The sequence below is a fragment of the Camelus ferus genome, chromosome 23, assembly GCF_009834535.1.
Source record: "Camelus ferus isolate YT-003-E chromosome 23, BCGSAC_Cfer_1.0, whole genome shotgun sequence".
Taxonomy (NCBI): Eukaryota; Metazoa; Chordata; class Mammalia; order Artiodactyla; family Camelidae; genus Camelus; species Camelus ferus.
The window spans coordinates 16,864,450-16,890,173 of NC_045718.1; the positions used below are offsets into that span (position 1 = coordinate 16,864,450).

Genomic DNA, 25,724 nt, shown 5'->3' on the forward strand with positions numbered 1-25,724 from the left:
AGATTTCAAGTGTATCATTTGAGGAGTTTTGATAAATGCTTCCATCCATGCTACCCAAACCTCTGTCAAGGTACAGAACAAAAATTTTTATTATCCTACTGTAAGGTCTCTCATGCTCCTTCCCAGACAATCACAATTCTGTTTTTTTTTTTTTTAAATAAGTTTAGTTTTGCTTGTTCTAGAATGTCACATAAACAGAATAATCACCATGAACTCATGCAAAGTCCATCCACCTTGTTACCCTTATTGGTAGTTTGTTCCTTTCTATACAGAGTAGTTTTCTGTTGTTCGGATGTGATACAATTTGCGTTATCTGTTCTCCTTTGGAGTGTTTCCAGTTTTTGCCTATGATGAATAAAGCTGCTATGAATATTCTTGCACAAGTCTTTTTGTGAACATCATGTTTTCATTTCTCTTGGGTCAAACCTAGGACTGAGAAGGCTGTTCCTTAAGTAACTCCCTGTATTCTGCACCCAAGATTGTGAGTAAGAAAGTGCCTTATTGCTCACCTAGACTTTTCTTTTACTCAGTGTAGGAATCCCCTGAGAGCCCAGCTGAGAGCCTCTGCTTGAGGGGCTCCAGGGGTAGGGAGCTGTGCTGTCCTCCAGGCCCTGCTACTGGGGGACAGTTCCTTGTGGTTTCTGCCTTGGTGAACCACATAAGATGAGTCCGATAATTTAGCCCTCTTAGTAACAGCTCTGTAAAATTTGGGGACTATTATCACATCCAGTCCCTCAAGTACTCCTTTGGGGTTTCCCTTCTTGAGGAATAATTGTCCCAATTTTTTGACCTGTTTCTCACATGACTTGGTTCTCAGAGCTTTTACACACTGGTCATCATTCTTTGGAAGTTTAATACTCTTTCAAATGTGTTGCCCAGAAGTGACTCTGGATTCTGGATGTGGTCTGAGAGGTGCAGAGTGTGGTTGGCTCCGAACTCCTGTCTTGGTCTAGGAACTTGATCTGCCAGTGAGCTGAAGGCGATGTTAACTTTCTGGCAGCCACATCATGGTGTTGGAGCAGATGAGTTAATGGTTGTAAAAAAACACCTCAGTTTGAAGTCGTTAGAGCCTCTATTCTCCTTGTCATCCTCTCATTTAATCTCTGCCACCACTTTATGAGAATGGTGCTATTAAAAAGAACTTAATAAAAACTATTTGGCTTAAAATAGAGTTTGTCAGCCTTGGCACTGTTGGCTTTCTGGACCAGATAATTCTTTGTGGTGGGGGTTGTCCTATGCTTCACAGGAGTTAGCTTCCCTGGCCTCTACCCACCCGATCCCAGACGCAGCCTTCTCCGTGCCTCGCAAGTTATGACAGTCAAAAATGTCCCCAGACACTTTCAGATGCCCCCCATGGGGGAAAATCATCTCAGGTTGAGAACTACTCCCAAAGTGTAGCACTTAGCCATCCAAAAAATATTTAAACAATATAGCTCATCCCGAAGGGTAACCATTGTTACTCTTTAGTGTATGTGCTTCCGTGTTATATTTTTTGTAGGGAGAGTGCTTGCTTTTCACAGTTTTAATATGCGTGAATATCTTTTACTACAGTTTATTAAAGAACATCAGTCCCCCAGTAACATGGTTCAAATTCCACTTGCCGTGGTATATTAACTTTGAGTAATCACGTAGAGTACAGACTTTGCTACAAGCTTTTCAGTCCACAAATCACTAGGTACATAACTGATGTTTGTTATGGTCAGTGACCAATCATGTCCCTTCTTTCAGAGTCTGTTGGTGCTGGTCATTGCCCATCTGTTGTTGAGTTCATGTGTCCACAAGAAAGTGTGCCATTGCGTCGCCTCCTTGTCTCCTAGTGATAAACTCATGTGACATTTACAGAAATAGCTAATCAGAAGAGGAAATTGTCCAACACTGATGAAATTTCAGCAAAAGAAAAAAAAAAAAGAAAGAAAGAAAGAAAGAAAAGTAATGCTGGAAGTGAAATTCCACAACTGAACATAAATTGAATTATAGAATAAATAGCTGATTGTAGAAATGTCGGCATTGCCACTGTTTGAGACTTTATGTATGCAGCCAGAGGAACTCCGTGGAAACACTCATTGACACAGAGATTGTGACGCAAAGGATGAAGAAGTCCCAGAGGAAGTGACTCTGGGGAAAACTTCACATTGAAGCCACTCTTGGAGGTGTTTTGCAACACTGAACGTGCAGAGGATAAAATGTTGGAAATGGATCCAAATTTAGAAAGGAGTGTGGCAATTTGCAAAGGCGTGGAAAAGACACTTGTTCCGTATTGTGTGAAACAACGAGAAGGCAAGTACTGTTCAGACTCCTCCGGGTGAGATTTCACAAAGAAATAAAATGGTCATTCTCGGTGTCTCTGGTATTTTTTAGTTACAGTGTATTAAATAAATATTAGTTTTACTGTTTTTTTCATTTCTTTATTCATTTATAACTGACAGTAAAAGATGTTTTGACAAAAATTTATAAAGGTCATAGAACAATCTTAATTTGTCTCATTGATGAATAAGATTGTTCTGCACGGTCATTTGTACGGTTCCACAGTACTCAGTAAAGCAAAGGCTGTCTGTGTTTACAAAAGTGTGGGTGGACACACACACACTTACTTCTGCTTTTTCTTTTTTGTTTTTCCAAAACATTTTACAAAAATGGGACCAGACTATATGTCTCAGTCTGCAGCTTGCTTTTTTCATGGACGAGTGTCTTTTTTGGAGGAATTTTGATCTTAGTATGTCTAGATCTCCCTCACTGTATTTTATAATTGCATATTATTATTTAATGCACCATTATGGATGTACTATAATTTATTTGACAAGTTTCTATTAATGGGCATTTAGTTTCTCTCTCTGTTTTTAAACTCATTTAACACACTTGACCCGTAGGGGTGCTGACCCCTGTGCAGTCAGAATCCACTTTGCAGTCGGCCCTCTGTATCTGCAATTCCACATTGACCATCCAGGAGTGCTGTCGTGCTGTAGGATGTATTTATTGAAAAAAAAAAATCTGCAGATAAGTGGACCTGTGCAGTTTATACCCATGTTGCTCAAGGGTCAACTGTAATGCTAAAGGGAATATTTCTGACATTATCATTAGCCCCATTGAATGGATGAAAACAGTGGAGATTAGAAAGTGAAGTAACTGCCCAAGGTCAGGCAGCTGCTAAGCTTAGAGCTGCCTTGAATTTAGGGCAGTCTAATTGCAGGGCCCTTGCTTTTAACGACAGTACTTTATAGCTTCTCTTCGAAGTAGCTTTTAATAACAACAAAATCATCAACAAATAGTAGACTTTATTGAGTGAGGCACAATTCTAAGTGCAAGTACATTATTATTAACTGAACAACAGCCCTAAGGGGTAAATACTATTATTATCCCTGTATTGCGATGAAGGAGACTGGAGGTAGAAGGTTGGGAAAATTTACAGATCTCATGATTAGTTAATGGAAGAGCTGGGACTCGCCCAGGCAGCCGGGCTTCACAGACTTCACTCTCACTCACGGATCTCACTTGAGAAAGGTCTCTCTCATCGCTGGCTTTTATAGATGATTTTTTTGAGCCCTAACGGGTGACTTTTTTAGGGGGTTAGTTTCAGCCCATATTTTCACCTATTGTGATCTTTTAAAAATCTGTTGCCGAGCACACTCCCAGTTTTTTTGGTCACTTGCTGGTTTGAGGAGCTTGCGGTCTATTATGTCTTCATCACGCTTGTTGGTAAGATGCTAGGCAAAGTCAAAGATGGCACATTCCCTGGTTTGTCACTGGAGGGGTTCTCTGGGCTTAATCAACAGGCAAATATTTATTGAGTACGTCCATAATGCCATATATTAGACCCAGGATTAGGAATCAAAAGGTGAACAAGACAGCGTCCTGATCGTCAAAAGGCACAAGGTCTACACAGCAGGAGGAGGGCCCATCTTGTCAATTACACCAGTGACCGTGAAGTAGGAATTTAACAAGAGTTGTGGGAGCAGAGAGGAAAGAGGGATTGACTCTGCCTGGAAGTTGTCAGGGAGGCTTCACAGAGGAGGTGACATTGCGCTGGTGCTTGAAGGATGCACAGAAGGGAATCCTGACAAGGCATGGCTGGTCGGAGGACAGTGACGTTGAGTGTAGCTTGGATAGGGAGAATGTATAGGGATAAGGAATTTGGGTTTTCTCCTGTTAGCCAATGGACATGTTTAAGGAAGAAAATGTCCTGCTCAAATTTGCCTTTTAGAGGTTGAGGCAGGGTGTTTGGGAGCAGATTAAGTCAACTGTCTAGAAACCAGTTAGAAAGCACGTGAGCGAAAAGGGAACCAAGCAAGTGGCACCAAGACTGGCAAAGGGAAGATGGGTTTGTGAGGTCTTTCCATAGGCAAAATTGGCTTGGTTCAGTGCGTGAGGGAGGGAGACTGGAGATGACTACATCAAGGTCTACGTCTGGGAGCCTGGCTAGATGGTGACGTCACTGTCAGTTGCCAAGGCTGGGCGATGGGTCAGAGGGAGCAGTGAGTTCAGTTTGGTGTGTGTTCAGCCTGCCCTCGGTCCACTACATGACACTTCGCTATTGGTCGCTTATAACGATTACAGATACTATCAAAATGCTTTGACATCTCACCCCTTCTTTCTCTGTCATCCCAAAGGTCTGGCAGGAGACTTTATCCATATACTTTGTAGAAGTCAGGGACCCCTGTATCTGTTATTTCCTTAGTAACCCTGCTAACAAAAGGTAATAAGACAAGCGTGTCATGGCTTCCCGGGGAACCAGGCTGGGCTGTGATGGTCTAATTCATGATCTGCAACAGAGCTTTGCCAGAGACAGACGTGAAGTTAAGTGGTCCTCTTATTAACAATTCTGTTTACATATTGTTTCTCTTTCCTTGACTCTGCTTCCTTCACTAGACTGAACTCCTTGAATCCCCGAGTGTTCAGTCTGGTGCCTGGAGCAGAATGGGTACTGAGGGGATGCTAGCTGCCAAAAAGCTGGGCATTACCCATCCCCCCCGCCTCCCCCCCAGCCCCAGGGTGATTACCAACAGTGCAGGTTCCTTCTGCATTTTGGGATGTGATGCTTATAAGACCGGCATCTTTAAAAAAAAAAAAAATATATATATATATAAAATTTATTTATTTTTGTATTACTTAATTATTTTTATTTTGCGGGGGAGGTAACTAGGTTTATTTATTTTTAAAGGAGGTAGGTGCTGGGTTTCGAACCCAGGACCTCGTGCATGCTAAGCATGACTCTACCACTTGAGCTATACCCTCCCCCTAGACTGGCATCTTTTAACTCAATCATCCTTGGGTGATTATAAGTTGGTTCTTGGGTGGGGCGGCTTGGATTTGAGGTTTCCCTTAAGTATGTCCCAGTCTGAAGAACACACTCCTTGATAGGAAAGATGGAACACATTCCCCTTCTCTGCCATTTTGGTAGATCAGAGCCTCTGTCCGTATGAGGTGCCTGCTTCCTCTCGGGTCCTTCTTACAGCGTTGCAAGTAGGTTAAGCCATGTTGCTGGTAGTTCTTGCATTTTCATGAGCTGTATTCATGCTGTTTCATGAGTGCACACCACTCTCTTCGGGTCTGTCCTGGTTTATACACAGTTCCTTGTGCCTTGGACACATCCTTTACTATCTGAGCTCATTAGAGCTCCTGGAGCCGTGGCCTTGCCATCCGTGGCTTCCTCCTCCTGGTTCTTTTTTGGGGGACTATCATGCTTTAGGTGATCAGAATCCACTGGTTGGAGATGAGGCCATGTCTGTCAAAACACATTTCCTTTTGGGACCTCTGCTCTCCCTGCTGCTTTGCCTCAGTATCTGAGTGTTGGTTTTCTGGAAGTCGAAGCTAAACAGTTGTTTTTGTCCCCAGGCCTTTTCTTTCCTCCTTTAAACTCTAAAATGACAAGTTACTTCCTCTCAAATGTCATATTCCTTCTTACTATTGTTTTTGCTAATTAAGTTTTTTTTTTTAACGTGTTGCTTTCTGATCAGAATTGAGTTCTGGGTAGCAGGTCCCTTTTTTGCGTCTTTGGCTGTGTGAGGGGTGGGCTCTTAATAAGGACAGGAACTCCTCAGGTGCCCTGCACTTAGCGGAACAGGACATGCGTCTCTCTCAGCCGTCCTCGTCCTCGTGTTGAGTGGTTTGGGCTCTGTCTTGCATCTGGGCCACTTATGCTAACTGTGTAGGAAAGAGCGGTTCATATCTTCTACCACATATCCCCCTGTATGTTACCGCAGTAGTCACTTGACTTTTTGTTCTTTTTCCTTTTCTCTTCACCCAGCTGTCCTCCAGTCTTCGTCTTAGTGTAGCATTGTGGAGTTGTTGCCAGGGGTGGCGTGTGTGTGTGTGTATGTACTGTCCTCTTTTTTTTTTTTTTTTGGTCAGAAAGTATCTTTATTTTATACTTGTGACAAAAAGAAATGCTTAAAGTTTCTTTCTTTTTTTGATTGAAGTACAGTCAGTTTACAGCGTGTCCATTTCTGGTGAACAGCATAATGCTTCCGTGTCCTGCCCTCTTGACTTGTAAGACCCTTCTCTTGTACTTTCTCCCCTCCTTCCAACTCCAGTTAGACCTGTTGATGAAGGTACACAAGCCTTGAGTCTCATTCCGCTGAACTGGGGTGATGAAGACGAGGTGGTATTTATCGCCTCCAGTTACAATTTTATATTTGCTTTGCCTGTTGTGCAGGGTCAAACTGATGAGGGCTGTGTGTAGGCCAGAAGCAGTGTTGGTGACCTTGTTCTGTCTCAGCCCCTCTTAATAGTTCGCGCATCTCCGTGGAGATTGTAAAGTCATACCTACGTACTACGAAGGACATGGCATTTTTCTCCCTGCCACTCCAATTTTAGCTTACAGCCAACTTGGAGAGTTTAGTGTGTTTCTTTCCCCCGCCGTCTACCCTGGGTCTGGGGGAAAGATGCCTTGTTTTCTGCTGTAAGCCCTGGCCTATAGAGCTGTTCCCCATTTCATCAGTAAGTATGTTGCAACCAGCCCGCTGCTAAGCTGTGCCAGGTCTGAGGGATGCAGAGATGAATGGGGCCGACCAGCAAACAGAGCAGGGAAGGGAGGCATTTAGGAGGAAGGAGACCAGGCAACAGGACACTAATATTGGCAGCTCAGGGTTAGTTTGTCAAAGCCTCGTTTGTAGTGGGGGAAAAAAAAAAAAAAGAATGAGGAGATTAGATTCTGAATTGGGTTGAATCCTGGCTCTGTCAATTACTGGCCGGGTGACCTTGGGCAAGTTACCTCCCTGGCTGTGGTTGCCACACCTGTAAATGGAGTCAGCAGTTGACTCTATGCCAGTGGCCTGTTAGGAGATTAAATATAGCATATTTTCTATATATAAAGTGCACCTGACACATGGTTGGTACGATCTGCATGAAAATTCCTCTTTCTCTTTTGAAGTCGTTATCATCTGCTGGAAGAAACAGAAATATCTGTGTCCCCAGCCTTTCAGTTTCCTCCCCAGGACTCCAGCGTGGTTGACGCCCCCACTGTGTGCAGAGTCCGTTTCCATGTAAGTCAGAAGTGGTTAGCAGCGGTGGTTTGGGGCCTCGGGCTGTTCTCTGTCACATTTGGGTTATGTTCTCCAGAAAGATGCAGGCCTTTCCAGCCACTGGGTTACCCTCATACTCTGAGTTCCAGCAGGTCCTGCACCCCCGGGGCCAGCGTGGCGGCCTCCTCCCGACTCACCTCCCACTCTTAACAGGAAGGTCAGCTTGCTTTGGGGGCACTCAGGACGGGAGTCAGATACAGGCCTGAAGCATACTGCACCTCAGAATCCAAACCCCTCGACTTAATTTTGAAAAATACATGCAGATTGCAGAGATGCAAACAGTACAGAAAAATACAGAATGAAAAAGAAAAAATAAAAAAAATAGAAAAATACAAGCTTCTCTCTAGTACCTACTCCCTCATGGTCAACATTGTCAATATAATTTTTGGGGGGAAGGGAGTAAATACTTCCAGAAAAATGTTAGGCATCCACAAGTGCATGTATCTTCTTCTTTCTGCCTTAAAACAAAACAAAACAAAATGACAAGAGCAAAGCCACCTGAATAGTACATTTTGTATTCTGTTTAGAATATTTTTGGAAATTTAAAACACCCAAAAAAGAAAATGTCACCTAAATTACCACTAATGAACCCTTCGGCAGGTTTGCGTCTTACCTTTGTGAATATACTTTAAAAGTTACTTGAGTAATGTGAATGCAGATCCATAAAAAAAAAATTGGGGGGGCATAAAGGAAGAAGCTGAAATCATCCCATTCTTTGCTTTCCCATTTATTAACACCCTGTCCCCCCGCAGTGGTGGCTGCCGCCTGCCTGGCTGTCTCTCAAGGCTTTGTCACAGGGATGTGCTGCTGTTTGTCTGACCAGCTCCTGAGTGGTATTCGTTTAGGTTCTGACCAATTTTTTGCCATTAAGATGCTTTAAGAACATGTTTATAGGATGATTTCCCAGCTGAGTAATTACCGGGTCCAAGCTCGGAACATTTACAACTTTGACAGAGACGGCCAAATTCTCCCACAAATGTACGAGTTGATATCCCTGCTGAGTGTTTGGAAGGGTGCCTTTTCCCTCAAATATCTTTGCATAAACTCAGGGGTTTTATTTTGTTTTATTTCCGCTCAAACATTAAAACACCTTTTTGCCATCCTGGTGCAATTATCATTGTTTTCAGAAACAATTCTCTTATGAGTTGCACTGGACGTCTTTTCGTTTGGCCTTCTGTGGTTTTTCTTTGAACTGCCTGTTCTTATTCTTTGGCCATTTTTATAGTGGATTGTTAATCTCTTACAGTTGATTTGCCAGAGTTAAGTCAGGCTTTTTAATCCACCATGTAATACAAATATATATATTTTTTAATTTGTCATTTACAGTGTGACTTCTAAGCCTCTTGCTTTTTTGTTGAAGCTCGGTCCTTTGTGGCTGCGCAGGGCAGGTCCTGCAGAGCGAGGGTAGGGGTGCAGACCGCAGGGAAGGTCACGCGCATCTCCTGGGTGGTGTGTTGTGGTTGTTTTAAGGCTTTTGGCACTGGATTCCCCCCTGCAAGTTTTATCTGGGGGTCAGAATTTTCCCCGGCACATGAACAAAAGTCTGCAACAAACGGAAAACTGCTCGTACCTCCTAACCAAATGTTTGGGAATGTGGATGCCAACATGAAGGACCCTGATGATGTACTTCTGTGTATCTTTTACTTCAGCAACCTTCTAAGTTTTACAGAAATCTGCTGTTAGATTTATGTTGACATCAGTTTCTGTGGGAGGACCGTCAGGGGCTCCTCCGTGAGCTGTGCAGAGGTTCTGGAAGAGGGGCGTGCTCTCCCCGCCTCCGATAGATGTAGAGAAAGATCGTTTCAACCAAGACTTGTCTGTCTGTGCTGTCTTGTATTCCCAAGCTGAGCTAGATGAAAAGAGACGTGAGGCCCCCCTCTCCAGCTGTCAGTGGTTCTCTGTAATTCGGGGGTAAAGGAGACCCTCCCTCCGCCCCACTGCTGCTTTTGTAGCAACACCCGATTTCTTTCCTTTGCAGCACACATCCCGATGTGGAATTAAAAATAGTAATAAGAAACTTTGTTTATTGTGAACTAAAATGTAAGTCCCATGGGGTGCAGGTCTTGCTTGTCGTGTTGTCTGTCGTGTCCTCACACCTTCCAAGCCGGTGTGTGGCACGTGCTGGGCACCCCAGGTTTCACCAAGTGATGGCAGTCGGGGCAGATGAGGGCAAGTGCCGTGAGTGCCATGTGTCTCCCTGCCCCCTTGATGGCTCCAGATTCAGGAATGGGGGCTTTGGAGGGGTCTCTGCTCCTTAGAGAGATCACACAGGATGCCAGGACAGTGTGTCCTGGTCCTGCCGCTACGTGACTGTGCACACCTCCTCATTCACTGCTCAGGGCTGTGGGGGCCCAGTTCCCCAGCATTCAGGCTGGAAGGAGAGGGCCAATGATCTTTGAGGCAGACATGGATGCCCCATTCCTAGCTGGGGAGCTGAGGAGGCTTGGTCAGGGCCAGATGGAGCTGGAGGAGGACAGAGTGCCTAAATAGTCTGCACTCAGTTCTCCTTATCTTCTCTTCTCACCCACCACGCACGGCCAGCACCCACTGGGCATGAGCTGTTTCATGCTCAGTACTCTAGAGGGCAGGTCCATGGCTCAGCCGCCTGGCAGAGCTGCCTGGAAGCCCACAGCTGCTTCTCCCTGACCTCGGGGCCTGGGGTGTGGATGACAGCCTCCAATTAAAATTTGGAGAGCTAAGCTTCTTTGCCTCTTTGAAAAGTATATATGCTAATTGTAAGCCACCTAGAAAACAAAGATATAATAAAGAAAATTAAGTCACTGTAATCTTACCTTTCAGATATGTAATTATTAACATTTTCCTGAGTGTGAATGCCCTCCCTGTTACATATCTGTGTATGTATACATATATGTATATATACACACACATACTGTATGCATCTGTGTACACATATACACAGAGATAAATACAAATATACATGAGAACTGTACTGTACATAAGGCTGTGTAGTTTGCTTTTTCATTTACTATCAGATAAATTTAAGAAAACTACAGACTGGGATTTGGGTTGCAAAGGAAAAAAATACAGTGCTGCCACTGACAGTGACGACAGTGACTGAGGCACTTAGGAATCCATGTCCCATTACATAGTCTTCTGAAGCAGCGTTTTAATGATTGTAGATTGTATAAACTTTTTGAAAAAGCAATCTCTATTGCTTATTGCTGGGCATTCAGTTTGCTAGTCATTTCCAGTTAAAGTCAACAATTTTTGGAATATATATGTATATTCTTAAAGCTCTGTCTGTGATTAGTGCCATAGGGTAAAATTCTAAAATCCTAAAGTTTTGGAATTCTGGAGTTTCAAGATTAAAGGGCTTGCACGTTAAGGCCTTTGTGCATTTCCAGCCCCCGTTTTCGGCTGTTGGCATCATGGACGGTCTTGGGCAGGTGTGGTATCCTTGGCCTCACCAGGGGATGGTGGGAAAGGGGCTTTGGGAGCAGTGAGAAGGGGGGTCGCATTCCAGTCCTGCCGAGGACAGCCAGCTGAGAGGCCTTGAACTAATGGTTCAGCTCCTCTGAGCCTGTGTTTTCTCATTGAGAAAGCAGGATGCTGCCTCCTGGGGCGGATGTGAGGGCTCCCATTCAGAGTGCCTGGCACCCGTGGAACCCAGAGCGCTCCTGGGAAGCAGGGGCTCCCTCTTCCCTGCTCCCCTGCATCCTCCCCGCTGGCCCTGTGCTGAGGAGGTTGCTGGGACCCAGCCCACAGCAGCGGCCCTCCTCCCCAAGTCCTCCTCTTTACTCCTGGCTGCGAAGCACCCCAGGTCTGCCCCCTGTGTGTGGAGGGGAGTGGGCGGGCCCGGCGGCCCACGTCGGGAGGCGGCGCAAGAGGTCTTGTTTAACAATTTGCACCACACACATGACGTACCACGTGGTGTCTGATTCAGACTTTTGCATCACTCTTGGCACCGCGTCTGTCTTGGGAAGGGATGGACGGCTTCCTTCTCCTGATGTGTGTCCGCCCCCAGCTGTCTGTTTAGGCTGTAGGGAGGGAAAGGGAGACTCAGGGCGAGGGTGCCGAAGCCTGCGTCCCTCCCCGTGTTCTGCGTCCCTTCCACCCAGTGCCTGGAGCTGTTCATAGCACCTTAAATGAGATGGGTGTGAGCAGCATCCCAGTTGCCCACCCCAGTGGGACTCTGGCACATGGGGGAATTTGGGGGCAGAACAATAATGGCAAACACTGATGCAGTGCCTATTATGTGCTGAGCATCATTCTTTACATAATGTGCATGTATTAACGCATTTGATATAGGTAGGTGCTGTTTTTTTGTTTGCTTGTTTTGGTAGGTACTGTTATTATCCCCTTTAGGTAAGGAAACTGAGACACCAAGGGATTAAAAACTTCCCCAAGTTCACACACTGAGTAAGTGGTGGAGCTTGTGAGGATCCCTTGGGACCTGGGCCTCGTCCCTTCCCTTCTGGTCCTCAGATCTTCCTTGCTGGGGACCAGTGCCTCAGGCCCCGGCCTCTGTTTCCCTCCTTCTCCCTGGCTCACCTAAGCTTAGGGTGCTTCCTACTCCCAGGTCTTTTCATGCAGACCCATGATGGAAGATTTGGTAAGGGAGGTAAGGCGGACCATCCTCTTTCATCCAGGTCGGACAAAGAGAGGCTTGGAACAGTATTTTGGGAGAGCTCCCACAGTTCCCTCATTGCCACCATCATCCTAGTGATGGGCAGTGGCCTCGTGGCCTGGTCCCTGGCCCCCGCCACACTTGGTAGGTAGGTGGCCTGCCTGTTGCATTGCAGTCTAGCACATGCAACAATGACCCTTTTCAACAGTGCAGGGGAATTTCAGATGCAAACTGTAGGGGGCCAAAGCAAGTCGCAATATCCTTTCTAGGCTTAGCATGGGCTTAAAATATTGCACGATCCCTTTCAGGCATTCCTTGTCCCAGGGCCTATGGCTTTTGGTTTGGGGAAGACCCTTCCTTCCTTCAGATGTGGGCCATCAGGGCTGTGGTCCTGGGCCCTTTGGCCTCCACTGCTCTTATCCAGGCCAGAGCGGGAGGACCTTTCTCGTGTGACTCTCTTGGCTTCAGGTTGAACCTGCCATGTACCGTTGCTGGTGGCGCCTGGCAGCACCCTAGGAATCCTGTTTGCTCTCCCTGTCTCTTCTCTGGCTTGCTGCTCGGGAACCTCCCCTCCTGTTCTTTACTTAGCCCTCTGCTCCAGATTAGCACATGCTTGGTTTCCTCTCTCCAGGCTTCGGTACCCCACAGCTGTCCACAAAGCCTCTTTGGCTCTTCATGGCTCTGCCCCCAAGATGTCAGCCAGCCTGTCGCCTGACCAGGTTGAAGGTCTTGCTTTCATGGCTTGGGCTGGTTTTTATATCCATTCAGGGATTTCTGATAAATATATACCTGATGTCAATTACCAGTCTTCATGGGAAATTCTAATTATGTTTCTCTTAGAAAAAAAAATTTTTTAATTGAAGTAGTCAATTACAATGTGTCCATTTCTGGTGCACAGCACAGTGTCCCAGTCATGCATATACATACATATATTTGTTTTCATATTTTTCATTAAAGATTATTACAAGATACTGAATATAGTTCCCTGTGCTATACAGAAGAAACTTTTTTTAAAAATCTATTTTTATATATAGTGGCTGACATTTGTAAATCTCAAACTCCCAAATTTATCCCTTCCACCCCCTCTCCCTGGTAACTGTAAGATTGTTTACTATGTCTGTGAGTCTGTTTCTGTTTTGTAGATGAGTTCATAATGTCCTTTTTTTTTTCTTTTTAAATTTTTTCTTAGATTCCACATATAAGTGATATCATATGGTATTTTTCTTTCTTTCTGGCTTCACTTAGAATGACAATCTCTAGATCCATCCATGTTGCTGCAAATGGCATTTTTCTTTTTTTATAGCTGAGTAGTACTCCATTGTATAAATATACTACAATTTCTTTATCCAGTTGTCTGTCAATGGACATTTAGGTTAATTCCATGTTTCTTGAATTTAAAAATACTATTCTTTCCACTTTACTTGTTTTGCTGATTTGAATCCAGTTTTACAGATGAGGAAACCCTTTTCAGAAGGTGGGTTGGCTTGCCTAACACGAGCTGCGAAGTGCAGAACTGGGATGCAGGTTGTGTGTGATTCCCAAGGCCAGATTTGTTTTACTAGGTCAGTCCAGCTCCAGGTGAGGGATTTTATGGAAGCCTGGAGATGGAATGCAAACCCAGGCTTTCTGGCTGCAAATTCTGTTTTGCCTAATGCCCCACACTCTTAAATGTCTAAGGCAGAGAGAGCAAGCAGACCCTGCAGTGCATGCTGAGTTCAGGAGGGGCCGAGGGGCATCCTCACTTACCATAGCAGTGGTTGGTTAGAGCGCGGAGCTGGTTCCCAGGTGGGGTGGTGGTCACCGGGCTGCAGGCAGAAACCCAGCCTGCAGTCTCGCTGGTGGCTTGTACACATCGGGGGGAGTTGTTATATTGAGGTGTTACAGCCTCAACTCAGAGGTGACGGAGAGGGCCCCTCTGGGGGCAGCTGTGCTGCTGGTTTGCAGTGGCGAGTGTCTTTCTGATAGCAAAGCCCTCTTAGAGGTGTTATTTCACAGATGCTTGCAGTGGCTCTGTGAGCGAGGGGGCCAGGCAGCTGTGACAACTGCTAACTCACGAATGTGGAATGGACTCAGGAAGGTAATGGCCTCTCCAAGGCTACGCAACTGGAAATTGATAAATTCCAGACCCAGGCCCAAGTCTCTCCTGATTGTTGCCGCTGAGTAAATTTTGCAACTTTAAATCTTTCTCTCTGGGCTTCAGTTCCTATGTGCCTGTACAGAGGGCGATAGAGGTCTTTCTGTTTTGGCTGCTCTGAGAACTTTTGCTCTTGAACCCTTTGAATTTAACAGTCTCACAGCACATTATCTCACAAGGTTATAAGCATTTTCTGTGTGTCTGCCCCCCCTCACGCCCCCACCTCCATCCCCTAGTCTGAGTTCCTTCAGGCTGGGAATCTTCTATTTGGTACTGACATCTAGCACAATGTGTGGCCCATAGTAGGAGCTTGATAAATGCTTGTTGAATTGAATACATGCAAATGAAATTGGCCAGTGCCTCCTCCTCTTCACAGGGCATGGGAAAGGATAACCTTTTCCCTTGGTCCATCCAGATGAATGAAGTTGAAGGTGGCAGAATTCAGGACCCGTGCAGTGTCCTTAGATGGCCACCAGGTGGCAGTGTGACCTCATGATGACCTTGCCTCCTGCCAGCTCCTTAGGAGACGCAGTGATCTGGGCTCCTGTTTGGGGATTGCCTTTGCAAAGGACCTTTGCATTTGGTGCTCTGAGACTGATAAGCCTTGGCCTCACCTCATCTCTAAAAGCTGTGTGATATTGTGTAAAAGGCTTGGACTTTGGGATCCACCTGGCTTGAATTCCAACCCTGGCTCTGCCTTTCCCCAGGAACCGAGTCTGGGACACACTACTTCTCTGAGCCTCAGTTTCCTCATCCTGTAAAATGCTATGTAATTAGAAAAGGGCCAGAGTTTCGTGGACTGGAGCAAAACTGAAAGTTAGTTTTCTTTTTTTTTTTCGCCACAAAAAATATACACCATTCTTTAAATTGTTTAAATTAGATTAGATTGAACACTGTGATATTGATGATAGTTGATCTTATTTGATCTACAAGAAACAATTCTGTATAATTCAGACTGTTTCATTTATACATGTATATTGCATATAACTTTTCAAACCCAGAATCATTTTAAAGATTATTAATGATCAGTCTGCATTATTAATGTTTCCTGCTTGACAGAATTCTATTTTGTCATCATGCAGCACTTAATTTAGGCTTTCTCTATTGAAGATCACTTTGTTGCTTCCACATTTTCACCATTAAAACACACACATTTTCACCATCAAAAACATCGTAGTAAAGGACACAGTTGCATATGCCTCCTTATCATGAATTACCTCATATAAGGTAAACCCTAAAAGTAGGATTCTTAGGTTGAATGGTACGCATGTCTTTCAGTTCACTAGGAGTGACCACGGTGGTTGAACCAATACTGAATGCTAGTTTTCTTGTTTGAAAATTCCTGTGTTTGCCTTTCCGTGCCCTCTGTCATCTGGCTCCATCCTGGCCAGCTGATCTTTCTTTGCAAGCTTCATGCACTTCCCAGCAGGTCTGTTAGCACTCCTGCTGTGTCACTCACCCGCCCCAGCTTCGCTCCGTCTCAGTCACTCAGGCCCGATTCCCACCGTTTTCCCTGCCTGGGTGCCTCCCTTCTGCCTGTTCATTTCCTTGCCTGCCGGACTGTCTCCCTCACACCCCAGCCCTCTGAATGTCCAAAGCAGTTGCAGTCTGTACTTAGAGGTCTAATCTTGACGTCCCACGGAGATGGCTGCTCTGTCAGGGTCCTTGTCTTGATTGTTTTCGTATCTATGCCAAGACGGTCTGCAGCAAAAACGACAGCTAACGTTACTGAGCGCGTGCCGGGCGCTCTGCTTGATGCTTTGCAGGGTTATTTCACTTAATCCTTAGCAACAAATCTGTCCCCATTTTACAAAGGGATGTATCAGGATGTCTTTGGCTCTGAGCAATAAAAAAGTCCCACTGAAAGCAGTTTAAACAGTAAGGAAAGTCTGTTTTTACCAAGAAGTCATGAGGGATGCTTGGTGATGTCAACAAGGTAGCTGCCACCTCTCCTGGTTGCTTCCTTCAGTGCGTTGGTTTATCCCCTTCGGCTGGTCCCCCTCATGTTACCAAGTGACTGCTGCGGTGCCAGGCACCACATTCAGGAGAGATGATGTGCGTTCCTTGTGTTCCCTTTAAGAGGCCTCTCGGCAGATTCCCCCAAAGTTTACTAAGGGTCAGGTCTTAGTAAAAGGGCCTGGGATTAATGAGATGGACTCAGACTAGTCAAGATTCGGCCCCCGAGGCAGGTGAGGGATCCAGGCTCCCTTAATACCTTGGCCACCTGCTCCACGGAAGAGGGGAGAGGAACGAGGCTTATGAGTTAAGTAACTTGCTCAAAGTTGCATATCTAGTAAGAACCAGGATTTAAACCACATCTGGCTGACACCCAAGGCCACCTGTTGGTTGAAAGGACATTGCACGGGATTTGGTGTACTGGGTGTGAGGGATCCTGGAGTTACCTTATCTTACCGATCTGGAGTCTCCCTTCTTTCTAGGCCCCTTTCATTTGTTGTTTGGGTTTTTCTCAGTCCGTCTGTCTCCCCAGGCCTCCTTTACTCCCTGTCTACCCATGCTTGACTCTGCCCGCCATCTGGAATTGACTTTGTACTCTTAGCTGTGGAAGGGCGCAGCTGGGCAAAATGGTCAAGGGTGATCTCACTGTAGCTGTCAAGGCCCTGTGAGGGGTCATCTTGAGGTTTCTTTTAGAGTAGCAGCTAAGGGAGCTGCAGAGCTCTGCGTCAGGACTTAGGAGAAGGAGGCTTGGGGAGGGCGCTGGAGCGCTGGTGGTGGACCAGCCGTAGGCGGCGTGGATGGTGCGACAGGCGGGGTGGGCCGGGCTTGGGGTAGGCCCAGTGCTCCCTGCAGCCCCCGAGCAGTTTCTTAGGAGGCGATGGTCTTGCAGATGCTTCAGGACTGTCCCAAGGCCCGCCGCGAGGTGGAGCTGCACTGGCGGGCCTCCCAGTGCCCGCACATTGTGCGCATCGTGGACGTGTATGAGAACCTGTATGCGGGGAGGAAGTGCCTGCTGATTGTCATGGAGTGGTGAGCAGCCTTCCTCTTTGTTCCTGGCCCAACCTGATCCCACCCCTGCTCAGGCCCCTGACCTTCTAAGGATGGCCAGACGGGGACTCAAGCCTAAAATGTAAATGCTTGACTTCTTTTGGTGGGAGCGTGATGGTGGTGTGTGCACCAGATGTGACTGTGGCTTTGTTTCAGTTTGGATGGTGGAGAGCTCTTTAGCCGAATCCAGGACCGAGGAGACCAAGCCTTCACAGAAAGAGGTAGAAAGGGTCTGTTGTGGGAACCAGGCTTTGGCAGGCAGCGCAGCAGGGTGTCTGAAGGGGGCCTCGGGCAGCCGTTGCTCTCCTGAGAGGTCCTGAGGCCTGCTGCCCCTCCAGCTCGTGCTGAGTTCCTGGGGTAGGGGGTGGATGCAGGGAGCCTGGGGCTGTGTCGGGGGCCTTGGGTATTGGGTTTTCAGACCTAATGACACATCTTGTGGCTTTTCTTCCCTCTCCTTCCTGCTCTCTTCTCTGCAGAGGCGTCAGAAATCATGAAGAGCATCGGTGAGGCCATCCAGTATTTACACTCGATCAACATCGCCCATCGGGATGTCAAGGTACCAGCTGTGGTTACTGCCCCCCTGCCGCCCCCCAGCTCAGGTGTCCTGGAGGCCATGGGGGTCAGGGTCACGGCGACCCCAGGAAGATTCCCAGAGTCATCCTGCATCCTCGAGCCTGGGTGAGGGCAGAGTGGGACAGAGTGCTACCCTCTGCCCTGCAGGGCCCTGCCTTCTCTGGGCAAACCCCCAACCCGGTCTGTAAGCCTCCTGAGGCCACACTCAGCCCCGTGGTCCTCCTGAGTCAGGCCTTCTCAGTCACACCTTTGGTCTCTGAGTCCCTGTGGTGTTTACTGCTGGGTCTCTGTGTTAGTCTCTTATCTCCAAGCACCCTGTATGCTCTCGGGAGGCTGGGTCCTCATGGTGTGCAGATCACAGGGGCTGGACAAATGGTTGTTGAATAGAGGAAGGAAGGGAGGGAGGAAGGAAGGAAGGAAGGAAGGAATCTTTACCCTTTCGGTTTCTGGTAGCCCCGCCAGGTTCAGCAGGGCTGTTACTTATGTCTCTCTTTCTGTAGCCTGAGAATCTCTTGTACACCTCCAAAAGGCCCAATGCCATTCTGAAGCTCACTGATTTTGGCTTTGCCAAGGAAACCACCAGCCACAACTCCCTGACCACTCCTTGTTACACGCCATACTACGTGGGTAAGTCCAGAGAAGGCCTGGGGAGCTTGTCTTTCCCCAGAGATTTGTCAGGCCCCACTTTGGAGGTCTCAGGGCCACAGGTCCTAAGAGGGTCGTGTTCTCCAGCCCTTTCTAACACTGGTCCTGATGTGACCTGAGCCGAAGTGGGGCTTGTCGGAGCTAAGCTGGGGTTGAAGCAGTGTCGGAAGTTACCTGCCTGAGTTTGTGGGTAGGACTTTGCACACACGTGCGCTTTTCCTGAGATGAGCCCGCTGCTCCCATCAGACTCCCGGTGGAGTCTGGGACGCAGATTTGGTCAGGAGTCCCAGCTGACGGGTGCGGAGTAAACTCTGAAAATGTGTTTGTCAAGTTAAATGGCAGCCTGAAAGGCTCTTGCAGTTCAAGAATTGTTTCCCCTTGAGATTCCAGCCCCCAGGGCTCCTCTTGCAGGAGGGTCTTCTGCTCCCCTCCGTCCAGGCCGGCGCCTGGACTGTGACTGTTCCCCCTCCCAGCCCAGCTCTGGTCCCATCATGATGGACTGAAGGGCTGGATGGGGAGCCCCATCCACAGAGGAACTGGGGCAGATTGCCAGGTTCCCAGGGCTGGACCCACCCATGTTGACCTTTGGTTTGCAGCTCCAGAAGTGCTGGGCCCAGAGAAGTATGACAAGTCTTGTGACATGTGGTCCTTGGGTGTCATCATGTACATCCTGTGAGTGTACGGGTAGGAGACTTGGGGGAGCGGGGCTGGGCTGGGCTGGGGCGGGCTGGGGCAGGGGGTGGAAGGAGGCCTTCATCTCTCCGGGACAAGAGGAAGAGGCAAAGATTAGTATTCCCCTTCTGGATGGGAGATGCCCTGGGAATCCCCTGCGTGTCCCCTCCTCTCAGTGTTCTGTGGATTCTGACAGCTAAGTGCTGTAAACTAGCTAATGGGCAGGAAAACGTGTGGTTAAGATACTTGGTGTGTTGGATTCTGGAGCCCTGTCCTTGACTTTGTATATTGTACCTGAATCAGTGAGTTACAAGTTCTGTGTGACTTTACAAGAAGAAGCCTGTGTCTCACTCTGTTCCTGGTGCAGGGCCTCTAAATAACACCCTCTCTGCCCCTCTCTTCCCGCTTCCTGTCGGCGCAGGCTGTGTGGGTACCCCCCGTTTTATTCCAACCACGGCCTTGCCATCTCTCCTGGTATGAAGAGTCGCATCCGAATGGGCCAGTATGAATTTCCCAACCCGGAGTGGTCAGAAGTGTCAGAGGAAGGTAAGGGGCTGACATGTGCGTGCGCGTGTGTGCGGGACATCTGTCTCACGTGGGTGGTGTGGTTGTGGGTCTGCACCTGGCCCACACCTGCTGGACGTGCCCTGCCTGTGTAAAGGGCTTGCAGCAAAGCCAGGGGTGTGGGGTGTTCAGGGCTCTCGGGTGGTGGAGCCGTTTTGGTCCTCAGGGCCAGCTCCTCAGCAGCCCCCTCTGAGTCTGGTTTCCCCCTGCAAACCGTGGGAAGAGCAGGAGGAAAGGGGCCCCTGAGCCGTCTCTGTCCCCTGCCCGCGCCCTGCTTCCCCCACAGTGAAGATGCTCATCCGGAACCTGCTGAAGACAGAGCCCACCCAGAGGATGACCATCACTGAGTTCATGAACCACCCCTGGATCATGGTGAGCCGGGCGGGCTGGAGGGGCCCGGGTTCACGGGGACAGTCCCTCAGGACTCCACCCTGTCCCAGGTTTTCACTCGGCCCTTCTCTCTCCCCTCAGCAATCAACGAAGGTCCCTCAAACCCCACTGCACACCAGCCGGGTCCTGAAGGAGGACAAGGAGCGATGGGAGGATGTAAAGGTGAGGGGACACTGGTCGAGAGGGGCTCGGGGGCCCACAGGGCGCGTGGGTGTGGAGGTGGTGCTGGCGCCGAGGGCCGGTTCCGTGCCCTCTCACCCCAGGGCGCGTCTGTTACAGCGGGAGCAGCATCTCTGAGCGCTTCCCTGACCACGCTGTGGGCAGAGGATGCTTTGTTGGGTTTAACTTGGCCGTGGCTGTTTCCTCCAAGCCCTCTACTCCCTGGGTCTCTAAAGGGACTTGAAAGGCCACCTGGTACCATCTCCTCACTTCATGTATGAGGAAACTGAGGCCCAGAGAAGGGGGTGACCCGTCGAGGGTCGTGCAGCTGGTGACTGGTGGCGCGGACGAGAACCCCGGTGCCCTGCCTTCCCGTGGGGTCGTTGGAGGGCTCTCTGGGAGCGGCGCTGACCCAGCCCTGGGCCCGAGCCAGCCCACCCTCTGTCCCTGCCCCTGCCCTGTCACCCTCGTCCCACCCCTGCTATGTCTCTCACTTCTCGCGGCTCTGCCGGTGCACCCCCCACCCCTCCAGGAGGAGATGACCAGTGCCTTGGCCACGATGCGGGTCGACTACGAGCAGATCAAGATAAAAAAGATCGAAGATGCGTCCAACCCTCTGCTTCTGAAGAGGCGGAAGAAGGCTCGGGCCCTGGAGGCCGCAGCCCTTGCTCACTGAGCCGCTGAGCCCGCCCAGCTCTACTGGAGGACAAGCAATAACTCTCGACCCGAATATATTTTTCAAATGAAGAGACACAGAGCTGTCCACTTCCGCCTCCCCTCCTCCTTGGCTGCGTGGAGCCTGGACCTCGTCAGAGGCTGAGTTCTGGCCGCCCCCGCGAGGGAGCCGCTGGGAGGCCAGGAGGGCGTGGAGAGAAGGAGCGAGATGCTCTTGGACCTGGGCTCCTTCTGCGATTTTATCAGTAATTTGACTTAGAATTTTTATGAAACCTCTTTTATTGTTCTTTCCCTCACTCTCGCCGCTCCTCTCCCCCAGACCCCTGCCTCTCTGGACCCTGCAAGGGTTTGGGGTTTGTTCAAGGGTGTTTGTGGAGACCGTGATGGGGAGCGTCCCTGTGTTGTCCCATCTGCCCTCTCCGATTTCCCACTACAGCCCGGTCCCCAATGGCTGAGGCATCCTGGGAGCTGCAGGCCACGGAGAGCTGGGGCCAGGCGGCCGCCCCTCTGCTGCTGAGCTCTCAGACGCCACCAGTGTGCCAGGCAGATGGGAGTGAGTGTGGGTGTGTGTGTGTGTGTGTGCCCGTGCGTGTGTGCCTGGGTCAGGGCCTGGGCTTGTGCATTTGAGGGGCCAGGGGCAGGCAGGGCTGCGGAGGGGGGCCCCCCGTGGCTCAGGAATCCTCTCCCTCCTCGGGCCTGCTCTGCCCGCGTCGGGCCTGCCGAAGTGCCTGGGAAGCCTGTCCAGATCCTGAGCCAGGCCGTCGTGCCCGCCTCTGTGAGCTGGTTCCGGGGGGTGGAGAGGAGTGACTTAGCCCCCGCCCGGCCATCCGGAAGACTGGAGCCCCGCCCCGGGACCCGGCTCCCCTCTCAGTGCTGGGCCGGGTCCTCTGCGGCGCTGATATACCGAGTCACCTCTCTGCTTCCCCTTCCTGCCATTATTAACCCATCTTCTTTATTTTCTGACATTTTAGCCATTTCTCAGCAGGCCCCCTCTCAGCCCTCGGGGGTGAGCCTGGGCGGTTTATGAATGACACAGAGCTCCTGCCTTTCCGGGCCTCCCGGGGTCCGGGGGCGTCGGCCAGCGAGCCCTGTGGTCGAAGGCAGCACCGCTTATGTGGCCCTGCTGTAAACTCCGCCGTGTGGCCCTGAGGGTGGGGGTGGGGGGGTCTTCGCACCAAAGATGTCCCGACTCAGCCCCTTCCCCATCAGCCGCCGTGCCCCCACCCCAAACAACTCAGCATCGCGTGTCCAGGCCAGTGAGGGGGTGGGGTGGGGAGCCCCCACGTATGCATGAGGAGCAGTGTGAGGAGAGGCCCTCTGTGCCATGGTCCCTTGGGGCAGGGGTGGCACTAATATTTCAGCTTTCATCTCCCTCAGGGGCAGGGTTTGGGGGTGGGGGGTGTCCAGGGTCTTCTCTGGGCAGGGGGGAGGGCTCTGAGGACCTGCAGTGCCTCCCTGACTCTGACGGTGTGTCCAGCACTCAGATTGTTGTAAACTGTTGTTTTGTATGAGCAAAATTGTCTTTACTAAACAGATTTAATAGTTGAAATGTTTTCTTTCTCTTCCTTCATGGGGCTCAGCCCCTCGACTCCCCCACCTCTCTTATCCCCATGCGTGGAGATCCGTGTTGTGAGTGGGGAGGGCAGGGTCCTGGGGTCCTGGGAGAGGAGAGGAGGGCCTCCTGGGTGAGAGGGAGCCAGTGCCCACCCCGTTGAGGGCCTGGCTGGGGTGGGATGTGTCTGGTGTGGGTTCGTGAAGAGCAGGGCCGGTGACACCCACGGGTGGAGAGCCCATGCCCATCTACCAGGTACTGAATCAGGGGCCAGGCGCCGGCACCCTCAGCCTGGGGGGCCGGCTGGCGTGGGGGTCCATGAAGAAGTTGGTGGTGTTGGTGAATTGGTTCAAATTCTGGGAAAGAGACCAGAGGAGCAAGTTGCTGTAGTTCCTGGAAGTGCCAGGAGGGGGTGATAGGGGTCAGGCAGAAACCAGAATACTCTTCGCTGGACCTGGAAGGGGCCCCAGGGCTCGTGTGACTGATTCCCCTTAACTGACAGATGGGAAGACTGAGGCCCAGGGGTGGGCTATTTGGGGTCACGCAGTGAATTGGTTTGCCGTAGAGTCTAAGGTGGAAATTGGTCTACCGACCCCACTGCTCTTCCTCCCAGTCAGATGGAAAATGGCCATAGACAGTTTCACCTGCGTTTTCTCACGTGCTCCTCAGAGCTGTCAGGGGAGGAAGGCACGGTGGGACTGTTATCCCTGTTTTATGAGGAAACCCACTGAGGGTGAGGGCATGCGCTGGGGGTCACAGCTGACTGGTTTGGACTGGAACTCGGGATCCCCAAGGCCTGGGGTCGTCCTCAGACCCAGCCTCCCAGCTGGAGGGGAGGCCCTCCCTTCCCCCCAGGCATCTGAGGGTCGCATCTCCACTCCTCAGGCTCACGGGAGAGGCAGGTGTCCCTGGTGGCCCCTTGAATGGGTTGCTGTGGTTGGCTTCTCTCTTGAAACTCTACCCATCACTCTAGAAACCACTGCTCAAATGAAACAGCATGAGGTTTTGCTTTCAGAGAAATCCAGTCATGTCTGCTTACGTAGGTCTCAGAGGTGCTAAGCACCTGGGGGACGAGGGAATGAGGAGAGCTAGGGTGGGAATTGGGATGTGGGTGGGGGGAAGGGCGCTGTCAGCACTCTGCTGTCTTTGGAGACCTTTCCGTTGCTGTGCAATACATTTTGTGGCTTAAGCCAGCACAACTTTACTAAGTTACAGTCCTGAAGTCAGAAGTCTGACATGGTCTCACTGGTCTAAAATCAAGGTCCCAGCAGAGCTGTGTTCCTTTTTAGAGGCTTTAGGAGATGCTGTGGCCTTGACTTTCCAGCTTCTAGAGGCTTTGGCCCGTGGCCCCCTTCTCCATCTGCAAGACCAGCAGCATCGCATCTCTCTGGCCCTTCCGTTGTCACCTCTCTGACCTAGGCAGGAAGGAGTCTGCACTTTTAAGGACTTGTGTGGTTAGATTGGGCCTACCCAGGTGATCCCGAGGTCCTGCACTGTAACCTCATCTGCAGAGCCCCTTTGCCGTGTCAGGGTAAGGTGTTCAGGTCCAGGGATTGGGATGCGGGCATCTGTGGGGCCACTGCTCCACCACAGAGGCCTGTCTGGCAGCCTTCTCGTCCTCTTGCCCTGCATCTTAATTAGCACTTGTGTTGTGCTTCCTCCTCCATCTGGGTCAGCCCAGCTCATGATACTGGGGTTCAAGGAAGGTGGCTGGGGTGAAGGGCAGGAGGGGTCTTGGTGGGGGGGGGGGGAGAGGCAGCTTCTGCTCCACTGAGTAGAGCTGTTGCCTTTTCTATGGAACGGGGGGGGGGGGGAGCCCTCCGTGGCCCCGCGGCTATTGTGAGGAGTGCAATGAGATGCCTCAGGTGCCCGGTGGCCTTTATCACTACGTGTATCCCGCTCTGGGGGGCTGCTTTCCCAAGAAGGCCCAGGGAACCTGAGGCTTGGAGCAGGCTTGGTGGTCTTGGCTCCTGTCCTCAGCCTGAGGGTGTGTCCTGTGCCTGGGGGTGAGGAGGCAGTTGGGTTGGTAAACAATAACAGAAAATTTGGGGTTTTCCTTTGACTGCGCTGGAGACAGGAAGTGCGGAGGGCTGTGAATGACGAGTGAGTAGAGTGGGTAGGCCGGGCTGGCTCAGGGTGTGAAGGAAATTCAGTTCTTCAAGGGAGGAGGGCGGGGTTGGTGAGGCTGGGGAAAGCGGCTGTCTCGCCTGCCCTGTGAGTGTAAACAGACCTGCTGGGCACGTTGCAGGTGGGCCCGAGGGGCTGGACTGGGCCTGGGGGACAGGCTGTGTGCTCTCAGCCCTGGAAGTACAGCTCCTCCCTGGCTCTGTCTCTTGAAACCCACGGTTGGGGGCCCCAGCCACCCCAGGGGGAGCCTGGCTGAGTTTGGGAGTAGCCACTCTTTGGAAGGGACACCAGGCTCTACTCTGAGGGGCCTTTTGGTGACATCCTCTTCTTTCCCCTGCACTCAGTTGGACCAGTGTGGAGACCAGCCATTATACTAAATCACGCGATACCCAGGCGTTTACTTGACTCACTGTGCTTTGGGAAAAAAACTAAGACCCGGTTCCTGCCCGGTTCCTAGTCAGTAAGAGACAAAACCCACGTGCAACCGTCAGAGGCCTCCCTTTTGCTGCATCCGCGGCCCGGACGCATGCATTGTGGTCTGAATCAATCCATTCAAAAGTGCTCCAGGAAAGGGTGTGCCATCCAAACCCAAGTGGCTCAGGGCAGCCTCTTAGGGCCCTCTGGGTTTTGAGACTGGAGGAGATCCTGGATCCTGGGTCCTCGTCTGGATGAAGCCCTCAGTCCCTGCCTTGCCCTCCACCCCTCGGCCGTGAGGCTGAAACATGGCCATGCCAGGACTCTGAGAGGAGGGAAGCACTCCCGGGGGGCGGGGGGCAGGGACAGGGTCCTCCCCTAAACAGGCCACCCGTCTCACGGTCAATGCCGCGGCCTCCTGTGCCTGAGCTGCGCGTGGGGAAGACCCCCAGCCTCCCTCAGGGAACAGAGACGCCACGCTCCGACTCAGTGCATCTCAGGCACCTGCCATGTGTGATGCCCAGCACGTGGGACCTCGGGGAGACACAGATGAGTCAGAAGTGGGTCTGGCCCTCCTGGGGCTCAGGCTAGAGGCGTCAGTGGGTTTGGACGTGACAGAAGGCAGGGAGAATCAGCACTTTTGTGAAACGGACAGAGCAGGTGGCTGCGGTGTCGGGGGTAGGTCTATTCTGGCAAAGGCTTAGGAGCCCT

General features: G+C 50.2%; 1 protein-coding gene across 1 annotated transcript in view; it reads left to right on the plus strand.

The window, feature by feature from the left end:
* The window catches only part of MAPKAPK2 (MAPK activated protein kinase 2), a 44,957-nt gene extending 22,911 nt beyond the window's left edge, over positions 1-22,046 (plus strand). Inside the window, exons 2-10 of the mRNA XM_032467061.1 lie at positions 17,085-17,224; positions 17,399-17,463; positions 17,719-17,798; positions 18,316-18,442; positions 19,057-19,132; positions 19,554-19,678; positions 19,983-20,068; positions 20,168-20,248; positions 20,778-22,046. Of these exons, the coding sequence (XP_032322952.1) occupies positions 17,085-17,224; positions 17,399-17,463; positions 17,719-17,798; positions 18,316-18,442; positions 19,057-19,132; positions 19,554-19,678; positions 19,983-20,068; positions 20,168-20,248; positions 20,778-20,921 (924 nt within the window). The 3' untranslated portion in view covers positions 20,922-22,046. The remainder of the gene's footprint in view (positions 1-17,084; positions 17,225-17,398; positions 17,464-17,718; positions 17,799-18,315; positions 18,443-19,056; positions 19,133-19,553; positions 19,679-19,982; positions 20,069-20,167; positions 20,249-20,777) is intronic.
* The last annotated feature ends 3,678 nt before the right edge of the window (positions 22,047-25,724 follow it).